Source organism: Abramis brama (assembly GCF_963993115.1).
Source record: "Abramis brama genome assembly, chromosome: 18".
Classification (NCBI taxonomy): Eukaryota; Metazoa; Chordata; class Actinopteri; order Cypriniformes; family Leuciscidae; genus Abramis; species Abramis brama.
In genome coordinates, this window is record NC_139980.1 from 31,630,402 (window position 1) to 31,655,664 (window position 25,263).

At 40.9% G+C, this 25,263-nt stretch overlaps 1 protein-coding gene across 1 annotated transcript in view; it reads right to left on the minus strand.

Annotated features, from left to right (window-relative positions):
- Positions 1-7,230: 7,230 nt before the first annotated feature.
- kif3ca (kinesin family member 3Ca) overlaps positions 7,231-25,263 on the minus strand; it is a 26,328-nt gene continuing 8,295 nt past the window's right edge. Inside the window, exons 2-8 of the mRNA XM_084091847.1 lie at positions 19,986-20,087; positions 19,733-19,855; positions 17,952-18,070; positions 17,674-17,790; positions 16,210-16,318; positions 15,824-15,975; positions 7,231-8,181 (exon numbers count right to left, since the gene is read on the minus strand). Of these exons, the coding sequence (XP_083947973.1) occupies positions 8,067-8,181; positions 15,824-15,975; positions 16,210-16,318; positions 17,674-17,790; positions 17,952-18,070; positions 19,733-19,855; positions 19,986-20,087 (837 nt within the window). The 3' untranslated portion in view covers positions 7,231-8,066. The remainder of the gene's footprint in view (positions 8,182-15,823; positions 15,976-16,209; positions 16,319-17,673; positions 17,791-17,951; positions 18,071-19,732; positions 19,856-19,985; positions 20,088-25,263) is intronic.

Below are 25,263 nucleotides of genomic sequence, written 5' to 3' on the forward strand. Positions count from 1 at the left end.
TCTCTCTCTCTCTCTGAATTTCATTTCAATTACTCTCTCTCTCTCTCTCTCTGAATTTCATTTCAATTACTCTCTCTCTCTCTCTCTGAATTTCATTTCAATTACTCTCTCTCTCTCTCTGAATTTCATTTCAATTACTCTCTCTCTCTCTCTCTCTCTGAATTTCATTTCAATTACTCTCTCTCTCTCTCTCTGAATTTCATTTCTATCTATCTATCTATCTATCTATCTATCTATCTATCTATCTATCTATCTATCTATCTATCTATCTATCTATCTATCTATCTATCATCAATACAGTGAATATTGTAATATTTTAATTATTATTACATTATTTTAGTAAAAATATTATTTATTAATATTATTATTAATTATATTTATTTGTATATATTGTCAATACAAATGTTATATATCTAAATTATAATATATATAATATTTATAATAATACAAATATTTACAAATTTAATAATAATACTATATATCTATCTATATATCATCTATCTATCAATACATTGTGAACATTGTTATATTTTAATTATTATTAAAATATTTTTAGTAAAAAAAATACTGTGGTGGAGCTATTGACATTAATATAATGCTATGCCTTGGAATAATGTAATAATGGTAATAATGGTATGCCTTGGAATAATGTAAACAAGTCATTGCTTTTATAGTGTTTTTGGTCTTGGCGGTGTAAATCATGCATGCTGCGTCAGGACTTGTTGCCTAGCATCTCCTTTCGTGTTTCACTGGAGAACAAAATACAGGGTTGGACCAACATGAGTGTATTTTTGTGTGTACTCTTCTTCTGCGTTTGTAATGCATGATGTCAGAGCGCACCCACCCGTGAGATAGGTTTAGATTCAAGGGTCAGACTAATGACTGAGATGACAGAGATCTGCATGTTTACCAAGCTTATATCTGAACTCAATGAGCCGAAACAATCATAATTATTACTGGGTAAACATCCGTACTGACTGAAGAAGGTTCAGAAGATGTTCTGTTTCGTTTTTGTGTGTTTACAGACCATTTTTGCAATGAAACAGCTTCAGTATAAAATTAAATCTTTGGGATCTTTGCCCAAATAGCCACAGATCAAACACAAATGTAGAATAATGGCGAGTAATTCATGTTATTTACTGATGTTGCTGTTAAAACAAAAATATACAAAGAGTATTTATTTATTTGTTTGTTCCTTTATAGCAATTGCCAGAGCTGTAAAAAAACATATTATGGCTGTCAAATCGATTATCTAACATAATAATTATATATGTGTGTATTTATATTATTATATTTGTGTGTGTGTGTGTGTGCGTGTCTGTATATATAGTATACACTATACACACTGTACACACACACACATATATTATATAAACACAAACTTTTGTGCAGATGCGACTAATTGCAATATATAAATATATATATATATATGGAAAATATAAAGTGACCATACCAGGTACTTTTGAGTTTCTTGGCCAAATCATCATTGTTATGAGATGAGTCTAACTCTTTTTTGATGTTTTGCTTTGTTTTTTGCAATGCCAATGAAGAAAATGAATGAGAAATGCCAAAGCGGCTCACAAACTGGGCAGTCAGTGTTCACTCAATTAGCCACACCCCTTATAATTAGCCACACCCACCAGCATTAGCAACATGCTCAAGGATTGGCCACACCCCTAATGTACATCAGTGACTGAAACCTGACCTGTGTAAAAGCCTGTAGTGCCATTCATCCATGAAGAACATTCTTCTGTGTTACATGATATCACTTTTGAACACGGGTCATTAATCACAGTCCTTCTCTTTTTTGTGTGTCTTCCTGCTGTTGTGTCTCGCTATCTCTTCCTATCTCTCTCTATTGTGAATCATTGTCTCAGTAAATTAGCTGCAACACCTGTATTTTGAACAGAAAATGCATCAGCACATCTACGACTACATCCGTCCCTAAGGGCTAACAAGATTTCTGCAAAAGAAAACATTGTCATTATTTAAAAGATATTTTCATGTTTGTAGATTGTAGGTTGTGTAACGTCCCCAGATGAATTCCAGCTGATGAGCAGCGAGTTTATTTCTGTGTGTCCGTGACATCCTAGAAGGGCAAGATCCCTGTGTTAAACCCGTGTAGAATGTGATCGTGTGGATGGAGATAAACACAGTTTCCCTTCAAGCTCTTGCACCACACAGATGAGTTGAACATTAACTGTGTCGCAGCCCATAAACTGGTGCTTTCCAAGGGTTTGGCACAATAAAAACTTTTACATTTAAGAAATTCTGCAGACACTCCGGTGCAGAACAGGCTTGAGCTTCACAAATGAAATCTGGTTGGAGAAGAAGTGCAAATACAGTACAGTAATACAGTAAATACATCAGTGTTACTGTATACTGTATTATTGTACGACTGCAAACAAATAAACAAGCCAACACAAGCATGATAAGAATGATGGATTATCAGGCAACAGCTGTAAATTAGAACAAATTTAAATTACATTAGAGTAATGTACTGATTGTGGCCCTAGATTTTAAAAGAAGCTGAAATATGTTCAATTGGCCTTTATTTGATTTCTGAAAAAAAGACAGACATGATCCGGCTTTGGAGATGTATCAACAGCAAAAGATTTAAATTAACTTGTTGTTGGTTAGAACTTTACTTAATAGTTTATTCATGTTTAATGAAAAACTGGCACTTAACACTCAAACTGAAATGCAAAAATTGTAATTAAAATTTATAATATATGGTTTCACAATCAGAAGCTGCACAATGTTGTGGCATCATTGGTTCTTACTGTGAGTGACGACACGATGACCGTTCCAATATGGCGGGCGCGCCGACGAGTCTGGCGTGGCGGAATGTGGCATTTTTAGTAATTTTGGTCACTTTGATGACCAGCAAACGAACCAGGTAGGCCATGTTGGAAGGCCAGCTTAAACCAACTAAGACCCGTAAACAAACGTAGGCTTTTTAACAACAAAGGAGATAAACAAAAGTAATAAACAGTAAAAAATAATAAATGTCTTAACAGACTCGTTTCTGAGTTGTGCAGTGTTCACTGAAGGTCAGTCATGTCATGTTTGAATGTTGTTGTGCTGCCATCTAGCGGTCAGAAGCGGTGCCAGCACTTCATTAATGGGTCAGTCAGGCTGTTTTTGTTTTGTTTTGTTTCATTCGTGGATTATAGAGTTCTTAGGCGACTCATTTCATCCCCAATATATATTGATATTTCTCTGTTAGAGAAAACCAAAAAACCTTTAGGAATTGAATGAAACCTTTCTTTGACTAAAAAAAACACAAAAAACTGGCGAGATTCTCTTCATGAACATCAGTCAGAGTGTTTTATCCAGCAGAGGGCGCTGACAGTGAGGTGATTTTCAGTAGGCTAATCTGGAAAATGCAGAATCATAAATAACTATCAAATTAATATCGGCTTCTTTAAAAAAAAACAATAAAAAAAACAACAACATTACTTTATTAATAATATGAAAAGAGCTCTCAGTCTAAAATGCCAATAAAACGGTTTAACAAGGTTGCATTTAAATCATAAAAATCTTTAAGAATCATTAATCACTCATTTGTGTGTGTGTGTGTGTGTGTGTGTGTGTGTGTGTGTGTCTCCTAAACACACACATTATGGGGATAAAATGTAAAAATGGGGACATTTTTGGTCCCCATGATAAATCATACTTTTTTTATGTGAAAATGCTGAACGTTTTCTGTAATGGGTAGGTTTAGGGTTAGGGTTAGAGGATATAATATACAGTTTGTACAGTATAAAAATAATTCCCAGTCAGCAATATAGTGTCGGCCCAGATCCGCATTGAATCCACATGTGGGAGGACACTATGTTGCTGTCTGGGTTATGTCTGGAAAGTCCCCATAAAACACGAAAACATATCGTGTGTGTGTGTGTGTGAGTGAGGGGGGGATTTCGAGAGGGGGGGTATTGGTGCATGAGGAAAATGTCCAATGACCAAAAAAGAGGTTGTCATGGAAACAGCGATGGATTTCTGGCCCATTCCCATAGTGAGCACCCGATCCTCTTGGGTTTCCAGTCTCTCTCCCACTCTCAGTCATGGTAAGTTTTATTTTTATTTATTTTTTTCATTATGGTCGCCTACATGATGAGCACAATATCACTCAACAGGGCTTGAAATGTGAAACTGACCTTTTTCATTTAGTCCAGGTCTCCATCATCATCATCAGAAAACCCCTCCTTTCTCAAAGTTGTCCAGTGGATCATGAACCCGAGCTGCAGGAGTGTTTAGTGAGCAGTCCTTCAGCCGGTGAAGTGACACCGATGAAAGGGAAATGACCCGCATGTAGGTTAAACAGAACTTGACACCCGCTCACCACACGCGACCTCCAGCCTCCCGTTAACCGGAACGGCACGTGCGTTAATTATTCAGAGAAGATGGAGATAAACGGCATCAGCAGCCCTTACTGTAAACCTCCATCCAGACTGTGTGTGTGTGTGTGTGTGTGAGAGAGAGAGAGAGAGAGAGATTGTCTTACTCGTGTCCTCAATGACTCCATCTGACATTTAAAATGCTTACACACTTAGGCATACTGGTTAAAAGTTTGGGGTCAGTAAGATTTGTTTTGAAAGATGAAACTTTTATTCATCAATTACGCATTCAAGTAATAAAAGAGACAGTACAAAGACATTTAGGCTATAATCTTGCAAAATATTTAATAAATGCTGTTCTTTTGGACTTTATTAATCAAAGAATCTTGCAAAAAAGCTTCATGGTTTCACAAAAATATGAAGCGAAACTTTTCAACATCGATGTTAATCAGAAATGTTTCTTGAGCAGCGAATCATCATGACTTCTGAAGGATCACGTGACTAAAGACTGGAGTAATGATGCTGAAAATTCAGCTTTGCATCGCAGGAATAAATTACATTTTAAAATGTATTCAAATAGAAAACAGTTATTTCAAATTGTAATATTTCACAATATTACGGTTTTACTGTATTTTTGAACAAAGCCTTAGTGAGCATGACTAGTGAGACTCCTGTAAAAAAACATTTAAAAATCTTACAAACCCCAAACGTTTGAATGCGTATTCAGACACACACACATTTGTTTTTCTATCACCATGAGACTTTCCATTGACTTCTATTGTTTTTCATACTGACTATCGGCTACGGGTTTAGAATGGCACAAATAAATGATGACAAAATGTTCATTTCTGGGTGAGATCCCTTTAAGTCTACATCTGATTTATGCATTATGCCAATTCTAGAGAAACGTTTACAAACACAATCATCTTTTGCCAGAGAACTGCTTTTTTAATTCCATCCAGTGAGAGCAGCTCCGTGAGCCGATAACACACAGATCATCATCTGACACACATAAACACGCAGATCTCCTGTACATAACCAAACTCCACATTTGTTCATAATTACAGGAGAGGGGCGTCCGGCTGGAGAACATGGCTGCTGCTTTGAGTCAAGTAAATCAAGTAAGCAAGGCATGTGTGTGTATATGTGTGTGTATGAGTGTTTTTGTCTTGTAGGTCTATGGCGTCTCATTGCTTTAAGTTAGTGCAGTGGTTTAAAGGTCTAAGCAAAGGCCAGCTCTTATAGTACATGCTCAGCTCTCTAGAGCTTGTTGTAGAGCCAGGGTTCCCACAACTTTTAACCAATGAATTTTCATTATTTTTATAATAATAAAGAATTCAGATTTTTACACACACATACATATATATACAGACACTCACCGGCCACTTTATTATGTACACCAGTTTAACTGCTCATTAACACAAATATCTAATCAGCCAATCACATGGCAGCAACTCAGTGCATTTAGGCATGTAGACATGATCAAGACGATCTGCTGAAGTTTAAACTGAGCATCAGAATGAGGAAGAAAGGTGATTTAAGTGAGTTTGAACGCGGCATGGTTGTTGGTGCCAGACGGGCTGGTCTGAGTATTTCAGAAACTGCTGATCTACTGGGATTTTTCACACATAGCTATCTCTAGGGTTTACAGAGAATGATCCAAAAAAGAGGAAATATCCCGTGAGCGGCAGTTCTGTGGGAGAAAATGCCTTGTTGATGCCAGAGATCAGAGGAGAATGACCAGACTGGTTGATAGAAAGGCAACAGTAACTCAAATAACCTCTCGCTACTAGCGAGGTCTGCAGAAGAGCATCTCTGAACACACAACACTTCAAACCTTGAAGCAGAAGAGCATCTCTGAAACACACAACACTTCAAACCTTGAAGCAGAAGAGCATCTCTGAACACACAACACTTCAAACCGTGAAGCAGAAGAGCATCTCTGAAACACACAACACTTCAAACCTTGAAGCAGAAGAGCATCTCTGAACACACAACACTTCAAATCTTGAAGCAGAAGAGCATCTCTGAAACACACAACACGTCAAACCTTGAAGCAGAAGAGCATCTCTGAAACACACAACACTTCAAACCTTGAAGCAGAAGAGCATCTCTGAAACACACAACACGTCAAACCTTGAAGCAGAAGAGCATCTCTGAAACACACAACACGTCAAACCTTGAAGCAGAAGAGCATCTCTGAACACACAACATGTCAAACCTTGAAGCAGAAGAGCATCTCTGAACACACAACACTTCAAACCTGGAAAAACGTTGCCTGGTCTAATAATGAGTCTCGATTTCTGCTGCGACATTCAGATCGTAGGGGCAGAATTTGGTGTAAACAATATGAAAGCATGGATCCATCCTGCCTTGTATCAGCGGTTCAGGCTGCTGGTGTAATGGCCTACCTGAGTGTTGTTGCTGACCATGTTCACCCCTTTAAGACCACAGATCTTCTGATGGCCAGTTCCAGCAGGATAGTGCGCCCTGTTATAAAGCTCAAATCAATGGTTTCTTGAACATGACAATGAGTTCACTAAACTCAAACGGCCTCCACAGTCACCAGATCTCAATCCAATAGAGAATCTTTGGGATGTGGATGAACGGGAGATTTGCATGGATGTGCAGATGATAAATCTGCAGCAACTGTGTGATGCTCTCATGACAATATGGAGCAAAATCTCTGAGGAATGTTTCCAGCACCTTGTTGAATCTGTGTCACGAAGAATTAAGGCAGTTCTGAAGGCAAAAGGGGGTCCAACCCGGTACTAGCAAGGTGTACCTAATAAAATGGCCGGTGATTTTACATATACACACACACACACATATCATCATATATTATGATACCTGTTTGAAAAGTCATTTTTTCATCATAATTTTTTTTTTTACAATTCTGTTTCATGTTTATATATTTATATAATATCATGTTAATATTTTATATTTAAAAAATGCATAAATTAAATCTCCTTAACTTTTAACATTTTATTCATTTCCATGACTTTTCCAGGCCTGGAAAACCAATCAAAAATCCCTGACATTTCCTCATGGTTTTCCATGAGCCCGTGGGAACCCTGTAGATCCTTCCTCCAGCCCATCAGCCGCCTCTCGTCCAGAACCCTGATCAGAATCACAAAGACACACACATACAGTAAGACATGCAGATAGAAAGAGAGACGTTCCTCTTGCTCAGCTCTTTTCTTTACAGCAGGAAGCGAGCGACTGCAAAGCCCCGTCCGTTTTGGCTTCCATCATTCGAGGTGTGTGTGGCTCTACTCCTGGATCGGACCCGTGCTGGTCAGTACATAAACACTGAGGTTGACCCAAGCACGGTTTTGGAAGCAGCAAAATGAATGAACATAACTAGCTTGACTAGCCTCCGGTGTCAGTTGAGGCAAAGCTTCAGTGCTGTTGATGGTAGTAATCAAAGTGTCTTCACTGTCCTGAGGAGCAGAGAGCAAGAGAGTAAGAAATGTGAATAATGTTACTAATATTAATCGTTGTATTGGTCCTGATGGGTTGGAATGGGTCTAGTCCCACATTCACTGTTATATCAAACTGCAGATTAGATCACGAGCAGGTTTCCATCTTGTTGAAGGTTCGAGCGCTCCAGTCTTTGTTAATGGTGACGGACAGTTCACCTCGCCCCGTCTTCCTCGGTCTATGTTGGATTGATTGACTATTGTTTATGCCTTACAGGGGGTGGTAATATGGTAATTCCAAGTCTCATTCCTGGGCTGTTGCCATGGTGATGTTTTGTGGGTGTGGCAAGCTGTGGGACCCTGAGGATGCCAGAGAGAGGGTGGAGCTTGAGGAGGGAATGACATGCGGAGACTGGCACCTGCGAACACATGTGATGTCATTATTTTGAGACCAACAGCATACTACTACTTTTGTAATACCGAGTACATTTAGTATACAAATTAATGCACAAATACCCAGATGACTTACTATAATTTCCAAAATGTGCTATAAATGTTTAAAAATAGTATGTAAAATAGTGTGCGGTACGCAACAAACATTTTAGACTGAATTATGCAACACTCTAGTGGAGCATCAAAGGGTTTTTGTTTTATTTTTAACACAAGAAATACATTTAAACTGTAAATGGGAAGTCAAGTAAGGCACAAGTCAAGCATTGAAGGTCTTAGTAATTTATGCGTATAAAAATGTGCAGAAATGGTATGAGAAATACACAAGTATTCCGTTCTAAAAATAGCGCATAAATACTTGAGAAATCTGCAATGAGATTCAACTATATACACATGAGCATTATGTTACAGAGATTATACATTAATCTCGGATTACCCAATAGACCATATCACACTATAATCCTAATTTAATCTTATCAAACATAAATCCTTAAAAAAACCCTAATCACTTAGGTTTATAAATTATATAAAATAATATTTAATTAAAAGAATATATATATATATATATATATATATATATATGTGCACTATGTGCATAAATATATGGGTGTGTACACACACATATACATATATAGTATGTATGTATAATACATTTAAATATAATTATATTTATACACATTATATAAACAAAATCTTTTATGTTGAGATGCGATTAATCGATTTGACAGCACTAATATATATATATATACTGTATATAATACAGTAACGCAACACTTTTGTTTTTGCCCCCGTTTTTCATGAGCTGAACTCAAAGATCTAAGACTTTTTCTATGTACACAAAAAGCCCATTTCTCTCAAATATTGTTAGTGAGCACTTCTCCTTTGCTGAGATAATCCATCCACCTCACAGGTGTGGCACATCAAGATGATGATTAGACAGTATGATTATTGCACAGGTGTGCCTTAGGCTGGCCACAATAAATGGCCACTCTACAATGTGCAGTTTTACTGTATTGGGGGGTGGGGGGGGGGGTCCGAAAACCAGTCAGTATCTGGTGTGACCACCATTTGCCGCACGCAGTGCAACACATCTCCTTCGCATAGAGTTGATCAGGTTGTTGATTGTGGCCTGTGGAATGTTGGTCCACACCTCTTCAATGGCTGTGCGAAGTTGCTGGATATTGGCAGGAACACAATGTCGTATACGATGATCCAGAGCATCCCAAACATGCTCAATGGGGGTGACATGTCCAGTGAGTATGCTGGCCATGCAAGAACTGGGATGTTTTTAGCTTCCAGGAATTGTGTACAGATCCTTGCAACATGGGGCCGTGCGTTATCATGCTGCAACATCAGGTGCTGGTCGTGGATGAATGGCACAACAATGGGCCTCAGGATCTTGTCACGATATCTCTGTGCATTCAAAATGCCATCAATAAAATGCACCTGTGTTCATTGTCCATAACATACGCCTGCCCATACCATAACCCCACCGCCACCATGGGCCACTCGAACCACAACGTTGACATCAGCAAACCGCTCACCCACACGCTGTCTGCCATCTGCCCTGTACAGTGAAAACGCCTCGGTTACGACTGTAACCTCGGTTCCCTGAAGAGGGAACGAGCGTTGCGTCGAGTTTGACGCTATGGGAACGCTTTGCGTGATGACGTCTTGAAGCACATGTAAAATCAGTCCAATGGTGTGGCGGAACGTCAGAGGCGGGTGACGTCACGTACCAGGAAGCTATAAAAGCCGGCCCGAAACAGAAAACGAAAGCTTCGTAAAGTCTGAAGTCGTGTTGACAGGCATGAAGGAGATATGGCAAGGTGACGCAACGCTCGTTCCCTCTTCAGGGAACCGAGGTTACAGTCGTAACCGAGGCGTTCCCTTTCAAGGGAACTCGCGTTGCGTCGAGTTTGACGCTATGGGAACGTCTATACCAACGCCTCCATAGCTACAAATGTCTGTCCTGTGTGAAATCTGGTGAGCAGCACTAGGAAGACAAAACATGAGACCCTGGAGCAGAGTCTAGATCCAGAGAGTAGAACCTGACGAAAGTGTGCGGTGAGGACCAGCCTGCCGCATCACAAACGTCCTGTAACGAAACTCCTGATATAAGGGCCTTAGAGGCCGCCATACTCCTCGTAGAGTGAGCCGCCTCATAAGCAAGTGAGATAGTCTCAACCACCCACTGCTCATCCTTTGCTTAGACACTGGACCTCCCTTGTTAGGGGAGCAAATGTCACTTTTACGCCACAGGGCAGCTCTGTGGACATACGCGTCTAACGCCCGAACAGGGCAAAGCAAATTAATCGCCTCCTGGTCCGATTTCGAAAGGGAGGAGGACCTCCAAGTGCCACGAGGGAAACGAGATACCAAAGGGGTCTTTCCCCACAGACATTCCACCCAAAGGACTGTGGTAAGCACCTACGGCCGCCACATAAACCTTTAAAGTGGACGGGGTCAGACCTGCAGTGAACCGGTCCTGCAGGAACTCCAGAACTGTACCAATTGGGCAGTTGACTGGATCCAACCGACGGTCACTACACAAAGAGGTGAATACTCTCCAGTTCAGGGCATAAAGTTTCCTCGTGGAGGGAGCTCTGGACTGTAGAATGGTCTCAACAACCTCAGTTGAGAGACCTGACTCTATGAGCTGGGCCCCCTCAGAGGCCAAGCCCACAGGTTCCACAGTTCTGGTCGGGGGTGAAAAATCGAGCCCCCTGCTTGGGACAGAAGGTCCCTCCTGACGGGTAGCTCCAGAGGAGGCCCGTCGAGGAGGGACACAAGATCGGGAAACCATACTCTGCCCGGCCAGCGCGGGGCTATAAGAAGCAGGCAAACCCGGTCCCTGCGAACTCTTTCCAGAACTCCCGGGAGCAGAGCAACTGGGGGAAAGGCGTACAGACGTAGCCTCGGCCACGTCTGTACCATAGCATCCAGTCCCAGAGGAGCTGGATGCGTGAGGGAGAACCAAAGTGGACAGTGAGACGTCTCTCGAGACGCAAACAGATCCACTTATAATTTCCATATCAGCTCCACCACCTCGGGGGTGGAGCCACCATTCCCCGGGCCTCGGCCCCTGTCTCGACAGAGTGTCTGCTCCTATATTCTGGACCCCGGGGATGTAGGCTGCCTTGAGTGACAGCAACTTCCCCTGGGACCACAAGAGGATATGGCGTGCCAGCGCAAACCCCCTTGATATAGGCGACTACCGACGTGTTGTCCGTATGTACTACACATGGTGTCCCCTGAGACCTGTGATAAAGCTCCTCAGAGCCCGGAAGACAGCTAACATCTCTAGGCTATAGAATGCCAGGAACGATGATGGTCTTCCCACAGACCTTGAGATGAGCGACCCTCAGGATCGCTCCCCAACCCGTGAGGGAAGCATCCGTCGTTAGCAGTTTGCGACGACAAGGAGCTCCCAGCACTGGGCCCTGGGACAGGAACCAAGGTTTCTTCCACATAACCAAGGCACGTAGGCATCACCGCGTGACCTTGATTGTGCGAAATGGGTTGCCCCTCGGGGAAAAACCCTCTGGTCCTGAGCCACCACTGCAGGGGCCTCATGTGCAGCAGTCCAAAAGGTATCCCGTTGGAAGCTGCTGCCATGAGACCCAACAGTCTCTGGAACTGTTTGACAGTGAGTAGCTGGCCTAGCTTTACACTTCTCACAGCTGCCAGGATCGAAGCGTGGCGATGACAGGCGCGCCTGCATCGACACTGAATCCCAAACCACGCCTAAAAAAGTGGTCCTCTAAAATAGAGAAGCACACTCTTCTTGGCGTTCAGCCGTAACCCCAACTCTTTCATATGGGCGAGAACAACATCTCGATGTTGAACCGGCCATCTAATGCGACTGAGCTAAAATCAACCAATCGTCGATGTAGTTCGTGATGCGAATACCCCGGAGGCGCAGAGGCGCCAGAGCTGCATCCACGCATTTGGTGAAAGTGCGGGGTGATAAAGCCAGGCCGAATGGAAGAACTCGATATTGGTATGCTTTGCCCCCGAAAGCAAACCTCAGGAACTTCCAATGACACGGACGGATGGAAATATGCGTCCTTGAGGTCTATCGTGACAAACCAGTCCTCGGACTAATCTGTGGCACGATTGTCTCAATGTTAACATTTTGAACTTGAGCTGCATGACAACTCGAAGACCTAAAATGGGACGCAATCCCCCGTCCTACTTTGGAACTATGAAGTACCGGCTGTAAAACCCGGTTTCCCTGTTGGAGGGAGGTACATATTCTATGGCCCCTTTCTCTAACAGAGTGTTTACTTCCTGTTCCATAACCAGAACCTGCTCGGGGCCCACCATTGTGGGCAGGACCCCCATAAACCGCGGTGGGCGTTACCAGAATTGTATCTAATACCCTTTTTCCACGGTCTGCAGGACCCAACGAGAAACATTTGACAGTAGCTTCCACGCTGTCAAAGATTCTACTAGAGGTACCAGTCTCTCGAGACTGGTTTCTGGATTTTGTTGCTGTTGAGTAGTCGGTTCGTCGCCCTGTAACGGCGCACCGGCAGGGAACGACCAAACAGACTGCTCTAGCACCCTCCTCAGAGGGGGCGGGCATCCCGAGGCCACTACGTTTCCGGGTGGACCTTGAGATATGTGCTCGCCGGAGACCGCTGCGCCCTGTAACACCGGAGGCGGCAGGGTTGGCAGAACGGTCCCCTGAGGGCACCGAAGAGAGACGGCACCGTATTTTTCTCCTGCTGTTGAGCAGTCGGTTCGTCGCCCTGTAACGGCGCACCGGCAGGGAACGACCAAACAGACTGCTCTAGCACCCTCCTCAGAGGGGGCGGGCATCCCGAGGCCACTACGTTTCCGGGTGGACCTTGAGATATGTGCTCGCCGGAGACCGCTGCGCCCTGTAACGCCGGAGGCGGCAGGGTTGGCAGAACGGTCCCCTGAGGGCACCGAAGAGAGACGGGCACCGTGAAAAGAGGTGTTAACCGCTCTGCTTCGGGGGGACTACCCTCATTTGTCCTGAGCCCTCAGACATCAGGACTTTTTCCCAGCAGCCTTCTTGGCGGTAATAACGGTCCGCAGATCCGTTTTACCCCTCGAAGACTGCTGGGTTTGAGAGCGCCCTCCGTGTCCCCGAGATTTTTGTGGGGGAGCACGGGAGGAAACGCTCTGTTTCTGAGTGGCGCGGTGCTCAGCGCTCTTTTTAGAGGAGTGAGGCTGCTCCCGCTCAGCAGCCTCATAGAAAGAACGGCGGGGGAGAAGTTTCTGAAGTGCAGCTGCCTGTTTTGAAGCTTCTTGTGACTTCGCTACAGCACTATTAACTGCGTCTCCAAATAACCCTTGCGTGGATACTGGTGCATCTAAAAGAACATGTTTTTCTTTGTCCTTTATGTTACTTAAGTTGAGCCACAGATGCCTCTCAGTGGCCACCAGGGCTGCCATAGAGCGGCCGATGGATTTAGCCGTCTCCTTGGTGGCCCTGAGAGACAAATCCGTGGCTCTACGCAGTTCAGACACCGTATCAGCACTAATACCCCCGCCCTCCTCAAAATCACCCAATAACTCAGCCTGGTAAGCCTGCATTATGGACATTGTATGTAAACACGCTGCAGCTTGACCGGCGGCGGCATAAGCTTTATGAACCAGGGAAGAAGTAACTTTTACTGGCTTGGATGGAAGTGCAGGAGCCTTCAGAGAAGATGCCGTTGCTGGAGAGAGATAGCTCGCGAGCGTCTCTTCCACCTTCGCCATCTCCCCATAACCATGCTCTTTATAATTGTGAATGGATGAATAGTGTGATGTTTGTGCAGTATACACTCGATATGACACTGGTTTCGCCCACGATCTCGACACCTCGGTGTGGAGATCGGGGAAAAACGGCAGGCTCCTGCGCTGGGGCTGCGCACGAGATGGCAGGAAGCGTTCGTCGAGCTTACTTTTCGAACGAACGTCCTGCCTATCTTCTGGCCACTCAATAGACAGTCTGTCAACAGCTCTAGTAATGACATCGAGCAGTTCCTCAAACGCATGAGACTGAGGTGGCGAATCCTCAGACTCAGCTACAATACTCACAACATCCAGCTCCTCAGAGCTGGATAGTTGCAGTACTGGTACCTCTATCGGGGGGGAAGAAACCGCAGCGCGTGCTTCCACACCCTGATAAGAGGCACTGGATCTATCAGACGGATGCTGAGATAAGGCAGAGCCCGTCTCAACATCCACTGATAAATCCATCTGTGAACCCCAGGTCTGAGATCGACGCCGTGCCTCGGCAGCGGCGGGACCCGAGCCCTGGGGAGCGTGGTCGGGATTGAACCGAGCCAAGCGGGATCGGAGCGTACGCAATGGAAGCGCACAGCAATGCACACAGTCACCACCCTCGAGTGCTGACTGGGCATGCTCCTCTCCCAAACAAACAACACAAAGAGTGTGTGTGTCACCTCCCGTTAAATAACGCGGGCAGGGATGGACACACACTCTAAACTGCTGCTCGCTCGCCATACTGAATATATATATATATGATATAGACAGACAACACCAAATATACAGACAGATTTCACACAGAGCGCAACTGAAGACTCAGAAAGCTTTCGTTTTCTGTTTCGGGCCGGCTTTTATAGCTTCCTGGTACGTGACGTCACCCGCCTCTGACGTTCCGCCACACCATTGGACTGATTTTACATGTGCTTCAAGACGTCATCACGCAAAGCGTTCCCATAGCGTCAAACTCGACGCAACGCGAGTTCCCTTGAAAGGGAACTGGGATTCATCTGTGAAGAGGACACCTCTCCAAAGTGCCAGACGCCATCGAATGTGAGCATTTGCCCACTCAAGTCGGTTACTGGGCTGGTGTGGTTACACGTGGTCTGCGGTTGCGAGGCCCGTTGGATGTACTGCCAAATTCTCTGAAACGCCTTTGGAGATCGCTTATGGTAGAGAAATGAACATTCAATTCATAGGCAACAGCTCTGGTGGACATTCCTGCAGTCAGCATGAATGAATGTGTTTGGGATGCTCTGGATCGGCGTATACGACAGCGTGTTCCAGGTCCTGCCAATGTCCAGCAACTTCGTACAGTCATTGAAGAGGAATGGACCAACTTTCCACAGGCCACAAAATTAATGCTTAAATTGCATTGAGTTGCTGCCATGTGATAGCAGGCTGATTAGATATTTGTGACCCTGGACCACAAAACCAGTCACATGATTCAAATTGAGATTTATACATATCATATGAAAGCTGAATAAATAAGCTTTCCATTGACATATGGTTTGGACAATATTTGGTTGAGATACAACTATTTGAAAATCTGGAATCTGAGGGTCGAAAATCGCCTTTAAAGTTGTCCATTTATGTTCGCGATTGTGCTGCATTTGCTCACAAAAATAAATGTTTTATATATTTACGGTAGGAAATTTGCAAAATATCTTCATGGAACATGATCTTTACTTAATATCCTAATGATTTTTGGCATAAAAGAAAAATCGATAATTTTGACCCATACAATGTATTGTTGGCTATTGCCACAAATATACCCGTGCGACTTGAGACTGGTTTTGTGATCCAGGGTCACATTTGTGTTATCAAGCCGTTGAATAGGTACATCTTTGAAGTTTTACTGACCATGACTGAGATTTTCTGACCCGTCCAGACGCTGATTTCTCTCTGTAACTGGTGTTGTCCAACAGAACATCTCGAGATGGAGACCTCGGGAGGTCCAGCTGAAACACGACAGGAGGAGTCATGTCCAGTTCCAGAACCATTATATTCTCCGCCTATGGAGGGGGACAAGGGACAATCACGTAAACTGCACTCTTCTAATTAGTATTTCTGTCTTTAAAAGTAAAAAAAATGTCTAAACATCCATAACACATTTTTTGCAGTGCACGTAATCATGTGGCTCCAGCACATGAACTCATTTCAACCATTTCATTTAACATCTTCTGGCTACGTTCCAGTTTTTCTTCCTACTCTTCCATCTATCTATCTCTCTCTCTCCATAAACATACCCTGTATCTGGAATGAGCTCCCATCGCTATGGCAACCCTGGCGTACTGGCTGATTGGTCGCTTGTATCCCACAGCAGAGACGGGTCTTCTGTTCATCTGTGTGAATTTACTGTCAGAAACACAGAAAACAGACAAGAACATCAACTTCGTTATCCGTATGTGAGCTGTTCTGCTCAGTAAAGCACTAAATCACTCATGTCAGATCATTGCTATTTTAGGACCATTGCTATTATAGTATTTGTTAACATTTTGAATTAGATTTTATTGATTTATTTTCTTTTTCAATTTAGTAATTTTGTTTTTGTCATAAAAAAATGGCAAAATTTTTTTAGTTTTAGTTTATTTTGTTTTAGTTACTTCAGTACTTAAACTAAACGAAAATTAGAATTTTTGCCCTGGAATTAGCTGTAATAAAATACGTTTTTTTAAATATTTTATTTTATTTCAGTTTATTTTATTTCAAGTAGGCTAATGAAAATGTTTTTTATGGTTTTAGTTAATGATAATAAGCCACTTACATGAAGTACTATGGTATAATACCATGGTATTTCTTTTTTTTTTTGAAGTACCATGATTCTTAAAGGTAGGGTAGGCAATTTTCGGAGACGCTAGCAAGCTATAGCGAGCTAGCTTTGAAAGCATAATATCCCACCCTCCCATCAGAGCGTCTCCAAAGCCACGCCTCCTTCAAAACACACGAACGCGTACAGCAGAGAGCAAACTAGAGCATCACGAGAGCCGGCGTTAAACTACATGTCTCAAACACACATAACATTACAATAATAATGAACATAAACAACTTAAAGAACTCTGACCTGTAACACCTGACTGCTGCAGATTCATTTCAGCGCTGATAGTGTTGCCATTGAAACGCATGAATTCGAGTCACGAACCACTCCGAGTATAACGTCACGGGTTTCCACCTCCTCCAAATTACAGTAGTTATGGCGTGAACGCAGCATTAGCTCGTTGTTTTGGTTCAGGAGGAACTGTTAAAGGCGCGAGCGGCGGAGGTATGGAAATGCATTGACAGTGAGATAGGACATCGTATCACTGCACTGCATCGCAAATGCAATGATTGGACGAACATGTTATGGTCCTACGCCTTCCACAGACAATATATATATACATATAAATACATTTAGACCATCTAACTTAGTGATTGCTATCAGGATGTGAAGAGACTTTCAACCAGCGTAACAAAAACTGTTTCTAGAACAAATCGCCTCCCCTGCCTTTAAGGCTTTTGATTTTGTAAACAAATAAAAAATTGTGCCTACATATACATTTTGTTACAAAACTAAAAATTAACTCTACATAACTCCCATATTTCCACTAGTGTTGTTTCATCATTTTTATAACTTTACTGTTATTCTAAAATATGTAATAATGAGTTTGATGTGTTCTGGCTGCTGATGATATTACTATCTGATGCATCCCATGTGAAGATCGATGTTCACTCACTTCTCTGCCGGGACGAGGGGCTGAAACTTCCACTGGTCTTCCTCCGTGTCAAACTGAAGTCTGTTCATTATTTTATTCTTCTCTTCAGGAGGTATAAAGTTCTCTATGATCAGATATCTACAGAGACAGACAGAGACATATACAGCTGTATGATAGATAGCTGTCATTTTATTTTAGAGGCAGAATTGCTCCTAGAATCCGTTGACAGAGCTTCCCTTCAGAGACGTCATCGCCGGTAAAATGATGCAGAGCAAACGTGTGTTTGGAGTCACACTCACTTGAATTTGAGCTCTCGGGTCAGTTCGTTCTGTGTTTGTTCCAGCTCCTGTCGACTCCTCACATGCTCATCATTCACATCCTGAATATCAGCCTTCAGAGACTGAAGCTTTGCATACAGCTGAGAGAGAGAGAGAGAGAGAGAGAGAGAGAGAGTGTGAGTGAGAGAGAGAGAGACAGAGAGAGAGACAGAGAGAAGAGAGAGAGAGAGTGAGAGACAGAGAGAGAGAGACAGAGAGAGAGAGACAGAGAGTGAGAGAGAGAGAGAGTGAGTGAGAGAGAGAGACAGAGAGAGAGTGAGAGAGAGAGAGAGAGACGTGATCATCCATACACTCATCATCATCATCCTTTCATCCATCCATCATCATCATCTGCCCTTCATCATCATAATTATCTCTCCATCATCATCATACTTTCATCCATCCTTCATCATCATCCATTCTTTATCATCATCATCCTTTCATCCATCCATCATCCATCCATCCATCCATCCTTCCTCATCATCCTCATCCATGTATCCATCTGTTGAATCTCATCATCAGCTCTCATGCTATGACTGTGGTCAGAGATCCAGTCAGTGTTAGTGTGGGACGTCCAGTGTCACGCAGCAGGGGTTAAAGGTGAAGCTCAGGAAGGAGCATGTACAGGTGAGGTCAGGTGCAGTGTGTTCCACTGAACAGCACAACAGTTATTCCATTACAGCCCAACAGGAAGTCATGAGGTCTGACAGGAAGTGGCGTGCAGATGGGAACGGTGGAGCTCAGCCCTGTTTAGCCTGTCTACTACTGAGAATTAAATCTCTGAAGTCACCAGAGATTCAGGAAGAGGGTTTTGGTGGTTAGCATGCCAGCGGTAGCCATGAAGATTAATGCAGGCTGACTTGAATTAGTTGCTGTGAAAGCTTTAATGCTAGCGTTTAGCATTAGCCTCTGAGAGTCAGCAACCGAGCAAGTGTAAAACAAACTAACCTTCTTGTACTGATAAAAGGTGTTTAATTTTCACGGGGAGGTGGGGTCAGGGGTGTTCCAGGGGTCAAAGGTCAAAGGTCCAGAATTAAGGGGGAGCAAGAGGAACAGAGGAGTTAGGGAACTCAGTGCTGTCATATTTATATATTGTCACTCAATATTCAGTGGTTGCTAAAGTCTCATTCAAAGGAGTCGTGATGTAACGCTAGTTAATGAGCGTTACTGGGAATGCTGGGATGGGCAAAGTTTGTGGTCAGTAAGATTTTTTAATGTTTTAAAAGAAGTCTCTTCTGCTCACCAAGGCTGCATTTATTTGAGCAAAAATACAGTAAAAACAGGAATATTGTGAAAAATTATCATAATTTGAAATAAGTGTTTTCTATATGAATATATATTAGAATGGAATTTATTCCTGTGATCAAAGCTGGATTTTCAGCATCATTACTCCAGTCTTCAGTGTCACATGATCCTTCAGAAATCATTCTAATATGATGATTTACTGCTCAAGAAACATTTGTAAATAATAAATAAACGTGGTGGACTGTGAAATAAAATAAAGGACATTCATTTGTTATGAATAATCTTTTGCTTTGCATCCATGAAGTTCCAAATAAAAACAGAAAATAATCAAAATGAGATTAAGTATCTCGCAATTGTTTAATATTGGAAGCCACTGGTCCCAAAAGAGGGACGTCCTCATGATTAGCAACCTCTGAATGTGATGCCATCAGCATGTGAGCTTCTACAATCTACACCACGCTTCACCTCAGATCAGCTGTGTGTGTGTGTGTGTGTGTGTGTGTGTGTGTGTGTCTCACCTTTTTGAGTTTCTTGGTCTTTGCTTCCACCTCCTGTTGCAGTGAGGAGAACGTTTCTCTGAGTTCTAACGTCTCCTCGTCCTGATCCAACACCTGCTGGTGTATTTCCCTCTCTCTGCGTGTCTGCTCACACACACACAGATTTACACACAGTTGTGTGTTATTAATGAGCACAGAATGCCATAGAGTTGCTAACGGTGAAGTGTGTCGTTTTTGCGCCACTAGTGTGATGTAAACATTAAAACTGCGTTACCTGTTCGGCAATCTCGTGTCTTTTCTGTTCAATCATCTTCTGTTGCTCATTAGTGTGATCAATAATGTTCTTCCCACCAACCAGCAGCTTGCTCTCCATCGCCTAGCAACCAGAAGATCACATGTAGAGTTCACACACTAATTAGGACATATCATAGACTTCAACTGCTTTTAAATAAAGCTCATTATAATAACTACAGACATGACCAAACCTGAAGAAACATTGTTGCATTTTTAGAGTTAATTTAGAGTTAGAATTTATTTTAGTTTTAGTTTTAGTCTCTTCTGCTCACAGAGGCAAAATACAGTAAAAACAGTAATATTGTGAAATATATTTAAAATAACAGTTTTCTATTTGAATATACTTTCAAATGTAATTTATTCCTGTGATCAAAGCTGAACTTTCAGCATCATTACTCCAGTCTTTAGTCACATGATCCTTCAGAAATCACTCTAATATGATGATTTGCTGCTCAATAAACATTTCTGATTATTATCAATGTTGAAAACAGTTGTGCTGCTTACATTTTTGTGGAAACGGTGAGACTATACACACACACACATTATATATATAGGGCTAGGGTTAGTGTGAAATATGTATATTCTTTTTTTTAATGGAGAGGAACTTTGAACCAATGAGAGATCGGTGTGGGCGGAGCTACCCAGTGTGACGCTGCACAACTGAAAATAGAAAACTGCTCGATTTTGTTGCACTACAAAGAGCCACTGTCACTCACGTTGTCTGAAATCACCAACTCTTATTGAAAACGGCTACAAATGGCTGTCAGTGTGAAGGACCTTTTCGAATGCATGATGGAAATAATCTCGGCGTCCTCCCCCACCCGACAGCACAGAGCTCTCTTTGTGGACAGCAGCCGCTCTCAGCTTTAGCGACACACAAAGATTATTGTCAGAAGGCCACAACAGGGAGAAGAACAAAGACTGAGCCCAGAACTACAGCTGACCCGCACGGGCCATCAGACCAGCGCTCACAACATCCAAAACACCCTGTCAGAACACATCAGACTTCACGGGACACGTCTCTCAGGTTTACACACGCAGAATGCAGTTCATTTCTCTCTCTGTCTTTGTGATCACGGGACTGGAACGGATGGAACGGGAGGAGAGGATGAGGAAGATGAATAGACAAAAATAATAGAAAGAAAATAACAGAGACATGGAGAGATGGAGAGAAAGTGCTTTGTGTCCCAGGATGAAACCAAAACCTTCCTGTGTTAATGCACAGCCACACAGAGGGTGGAGGCTATTCTAAATCTCATCAGCATGCTCATGAATATTAATTAGGTGACATAATATTCGGTCTATTACTATTAACTGGTCTTAAAGGAGTAGTTCACCCAAAAAATGAAAAGGATCCAATAAATTGACTCACCCTCAAGCCTATAGGTGTAAATGATTTACAATATATACTGTAAAATGGCAGGTAACAATATATGATAAAATATAGCACAACTGCACAGTAAAAAAAAAATTTTTTTTTTTTAAATTACAAAATATCCTGTCTCTTCCAGGTTTCATAATGGGAGTGAATGGTAACTTTGATTTTGAAGCCCAAAACTCGACTCTCTCGTGAACGCGCGTACGGCTGTTGCAGGAAGCCAGTGATTATAGTTTATAAAGTTATGAATATGTATATTTTTCTTTAAAAAACGCATGGCTTCACTTCAGAAGGCCTTTATTAACCCACTGGAGCCGTATGGATTACTTTTATGATGGATGGATGAGCTTTTTTGAGCTTCAAAAATAATTCAATGTCATTATAAAGCTGGGAAGAGCCAGGATATTTTTTAATATAACTCTGATTGTGTTCGGCTGAAAGAAGAACGTCATGCTATACACTACGGATGGCTTGAGGGTGAGTAAATTATGGGATAATTCTAATTTTTTGGGTGAACTAACCCTTTGGAAAGATTTTACAAAGCCTATTACATTTTTCTTCAAAATGCAACGAACAAAAACAATTAAGAATCCTAAATTTAATTGTCAAAAAAATGAAAGTAATGTACATAAATTGTGTGAAAGCCCTTACACACTCAGATCTCAAACAGAAGTAGCCTAATTATTATTTTGAACTTTAACTTTTTAAAACATTTATAAAATATTTTTAGTTTTTATTTTAACTTTAGTCATTTTGCCATTTTGTAATTTTTTTAAAGTTTTTTTGTATCTTTAATTAACTTTAGTTTATTTCAGTTTAAGTAATCTTAGTACCAAAACAATTAAAATACAATACATTTAATTCACAAAAAATAATAATAATTATGCTCAACCCTTTCCACACTAATTTTTAATTTTAATTTTAATTTTAGTCATTTTGCTGTGTGCTTTTGTCATTTCTTTAGTTTTTGATTTTTAAAAAATATTTCTATATAACTTTATTTTCATTTCAGTTGTAGTAGTTAACTCAGTACCAATTATTATATAACAAATATATTTTTTAAATGAAATGAAAAAGAAATGTAAATAAAATGGAGCAAAACCCTTTACACATATTTAGACTGCTTGTACATGGTATATACTATTACAGTAATGATGGAAAATAAAATACAGTATAGAGAAAAAGAGAAACAGAGAGATGCCTTTTCATGCCAGTTTAAAATAGACATTGGCCTCAGGGAGAGCGTCAGCATTACGTTCCGTCATCACACACACACACACACACACACACACTCATCTCAGCAGTGAAGATGCTCTTGTTTAACAGAGACCTTTCCATCCAGACCCCCCACACTCCGGTCACCATGGCAACAGAGCTCAGGATGAGTCTGGGTCATTATGTATTCACACTGGTGAGGAATTCATTGGCCAGGAGCTTCCGACTGAAGCTCCGCCTTCCTGCACATAGACGCTGACGCATCAATATTTCAGCAAAGCATCCTGGGAGAAAGCCAATGATTGATGTTTACTGTCAGCACATACAGGCTATGTTTGGAACTGAGTACTAGCGTACTGCATGTATATATTATATAATGATATACAGTGAAACAGCTGTGTTACATGTTTAATTCAGCAAGCGGTATTCAGTTATAATGGTTAAATGCACAGATTGCTGTTTGTGTAATTTATGTAACCTTTTGGCAGTCTGATCAAATAAGTCAAGAAGGAGATTTCTTTATCTGGAGATTCCATGTTTACAAAAATACAGCATAAATCAGTGTTACTTAGTATTATAGTGATACTTTGAATTAGCTTTTGTTTTTATATTTTCAGTTTTAATTTTAATTTAAGTTTATGTGTTTTTTTTATATTATATTTTAAACTTTAATTTAATTTTATTTCAGTTTTAGTAATTGTTATTTCAACTTAAATTTGCCAAAGTAACATTTCTGATTGTCATTTATTTTTCTTAAGTCCTTGTTTTTAATATTTATATTCTATTTTATTTCAGGTTTATTTCAATTAACATTTTTTTTATATATATATATAGTTTTGGTTAGAGGTGCACGATTATGGATAAATTAAGAATCATGTTTTTTTTATATAGATCATGATTCTAAATAGACTAGACACCTCAGCAAAATAACATGATTTACAAGAGGTTCTGACACATTGTTAAATGCTGCAGTCTACTCTAAATATTTAATTAATTAGAATTTTTGTTTTTAAAAATCGGCTTGAATGAATGATTCAATGACTCACTCATAAAGACTTCACTTGTTTCATAACTGGATGAATCATCATTTTTGAAAAATGATTAAATGACAAATCTATTTTTAACAGTCAAATCGCCACCTACTGGTGTAACAATGTAATCGATACAATCGTAATTTGACGTATCAAGTAGATTAAGATTTAAATGTTCTGCTGTGATCGGATTTGTCAAATCGTTGTGATTTAGGAATAAGATCATTGGGTTTGTGTTGGAATCGAGACTGCGATCTCATGTTTGGTTTTGTTATTTGTGTTAACCATAAAAACACTGGTACTACATACTGTATAAACAGTTCGAGTACAGTAGTATAATACTATGCTACTCCAAATCCAGCCACACACACAAACAATCCCAGAGGAAACAGTGTAATTAGGTTTCTTCCTGTCTGTCTGTCTCGCCCTCACATCCCTTCTTTAAATGACACTATAATTAAACTAGAAAACAGCTTTGTAAACAGACATTAAAGGCTGAAAAAGCGCAGAAAGCGTGTGTGAAGCGGTTTGGTCTGTTCCACAGGTAAAACAAGGACACAAGCGCTGGGGATTCTCAATAAAGACTTGAGTCGCAGAATGAATCTGGGCCAAAAACTGAGTCATGAGCTATGTTTGGAACGGCACCATACTCATACTATATGTGCAGAATGTATACTGTCCATCAGAGGAGTAAAGTAAAAGTACAGATACCTTACAGCAAAAATGACTCCAATGTCCCCAATTTCAATACCACTTGAGTAAAAGTCTTCGTGTATCTGATTTTAACAGTACTTAAGTATTTTACTCAGACTGAATGTAGGCTCAAAGATGCGCTAGTCCTCAACACCTATAAGAGACATGCCAGTGAAAAACAAGAAACATGATTATTTGTGAGGAGAGCAATCACATGTTTAAGTCAAAATAAAGCTGAACATATCTTAAACGAACACCTCTCAAGTCTTAAGCTCAAGTGCTCAAAAAGGGCATCTCTTCAATATAACGGATACATAAAATAATGCTAACTATAATTAAAGCCTAAAAAAGTCAAAGCCTACTTGGACTGGACGTGTTGTGGACATTGCGTTACTCATTACAAATGTATTGGAGTAAAGAGTACATATACCTATTCAAAAATGTAGATATGTCGAAAAGTTGCTTAAGCCAAAAATATACTTAAGTACAGTAACTAATTACATTTACTCAAATACTTTACACCACTGCTGTCCATAGTGTGCAAATATTCCGTATGCATAAAATTCCTACCATACATTTTCGTAGATAAACACTGAAAAAAATGAGTGTATGATTGACAATTTTAAATAATACAAATAAATGGCAAGAAACATATTGAATAAACATGATATTTTGAAGTAGAAAGATCAACATTTTCTTGTAAAACACTGGAATAATCTTTGTTTTACTTACAACTCTGAAAAATCAATTTTAGGTAACAATATTTAAGAAAATATAGCATGACTGCACAGTTTTAAAAAAACTAAACGAATGGTTAAGTGTCAATAGCAGCTTTATATTTAAATTAAATTTACAGCAAAGGTTTCTATTTACATCATGTTTTAGCAGCGTTGAGCATTGTAACATGGGTTATTATTGTACCGGACTACTAAACAAAATTC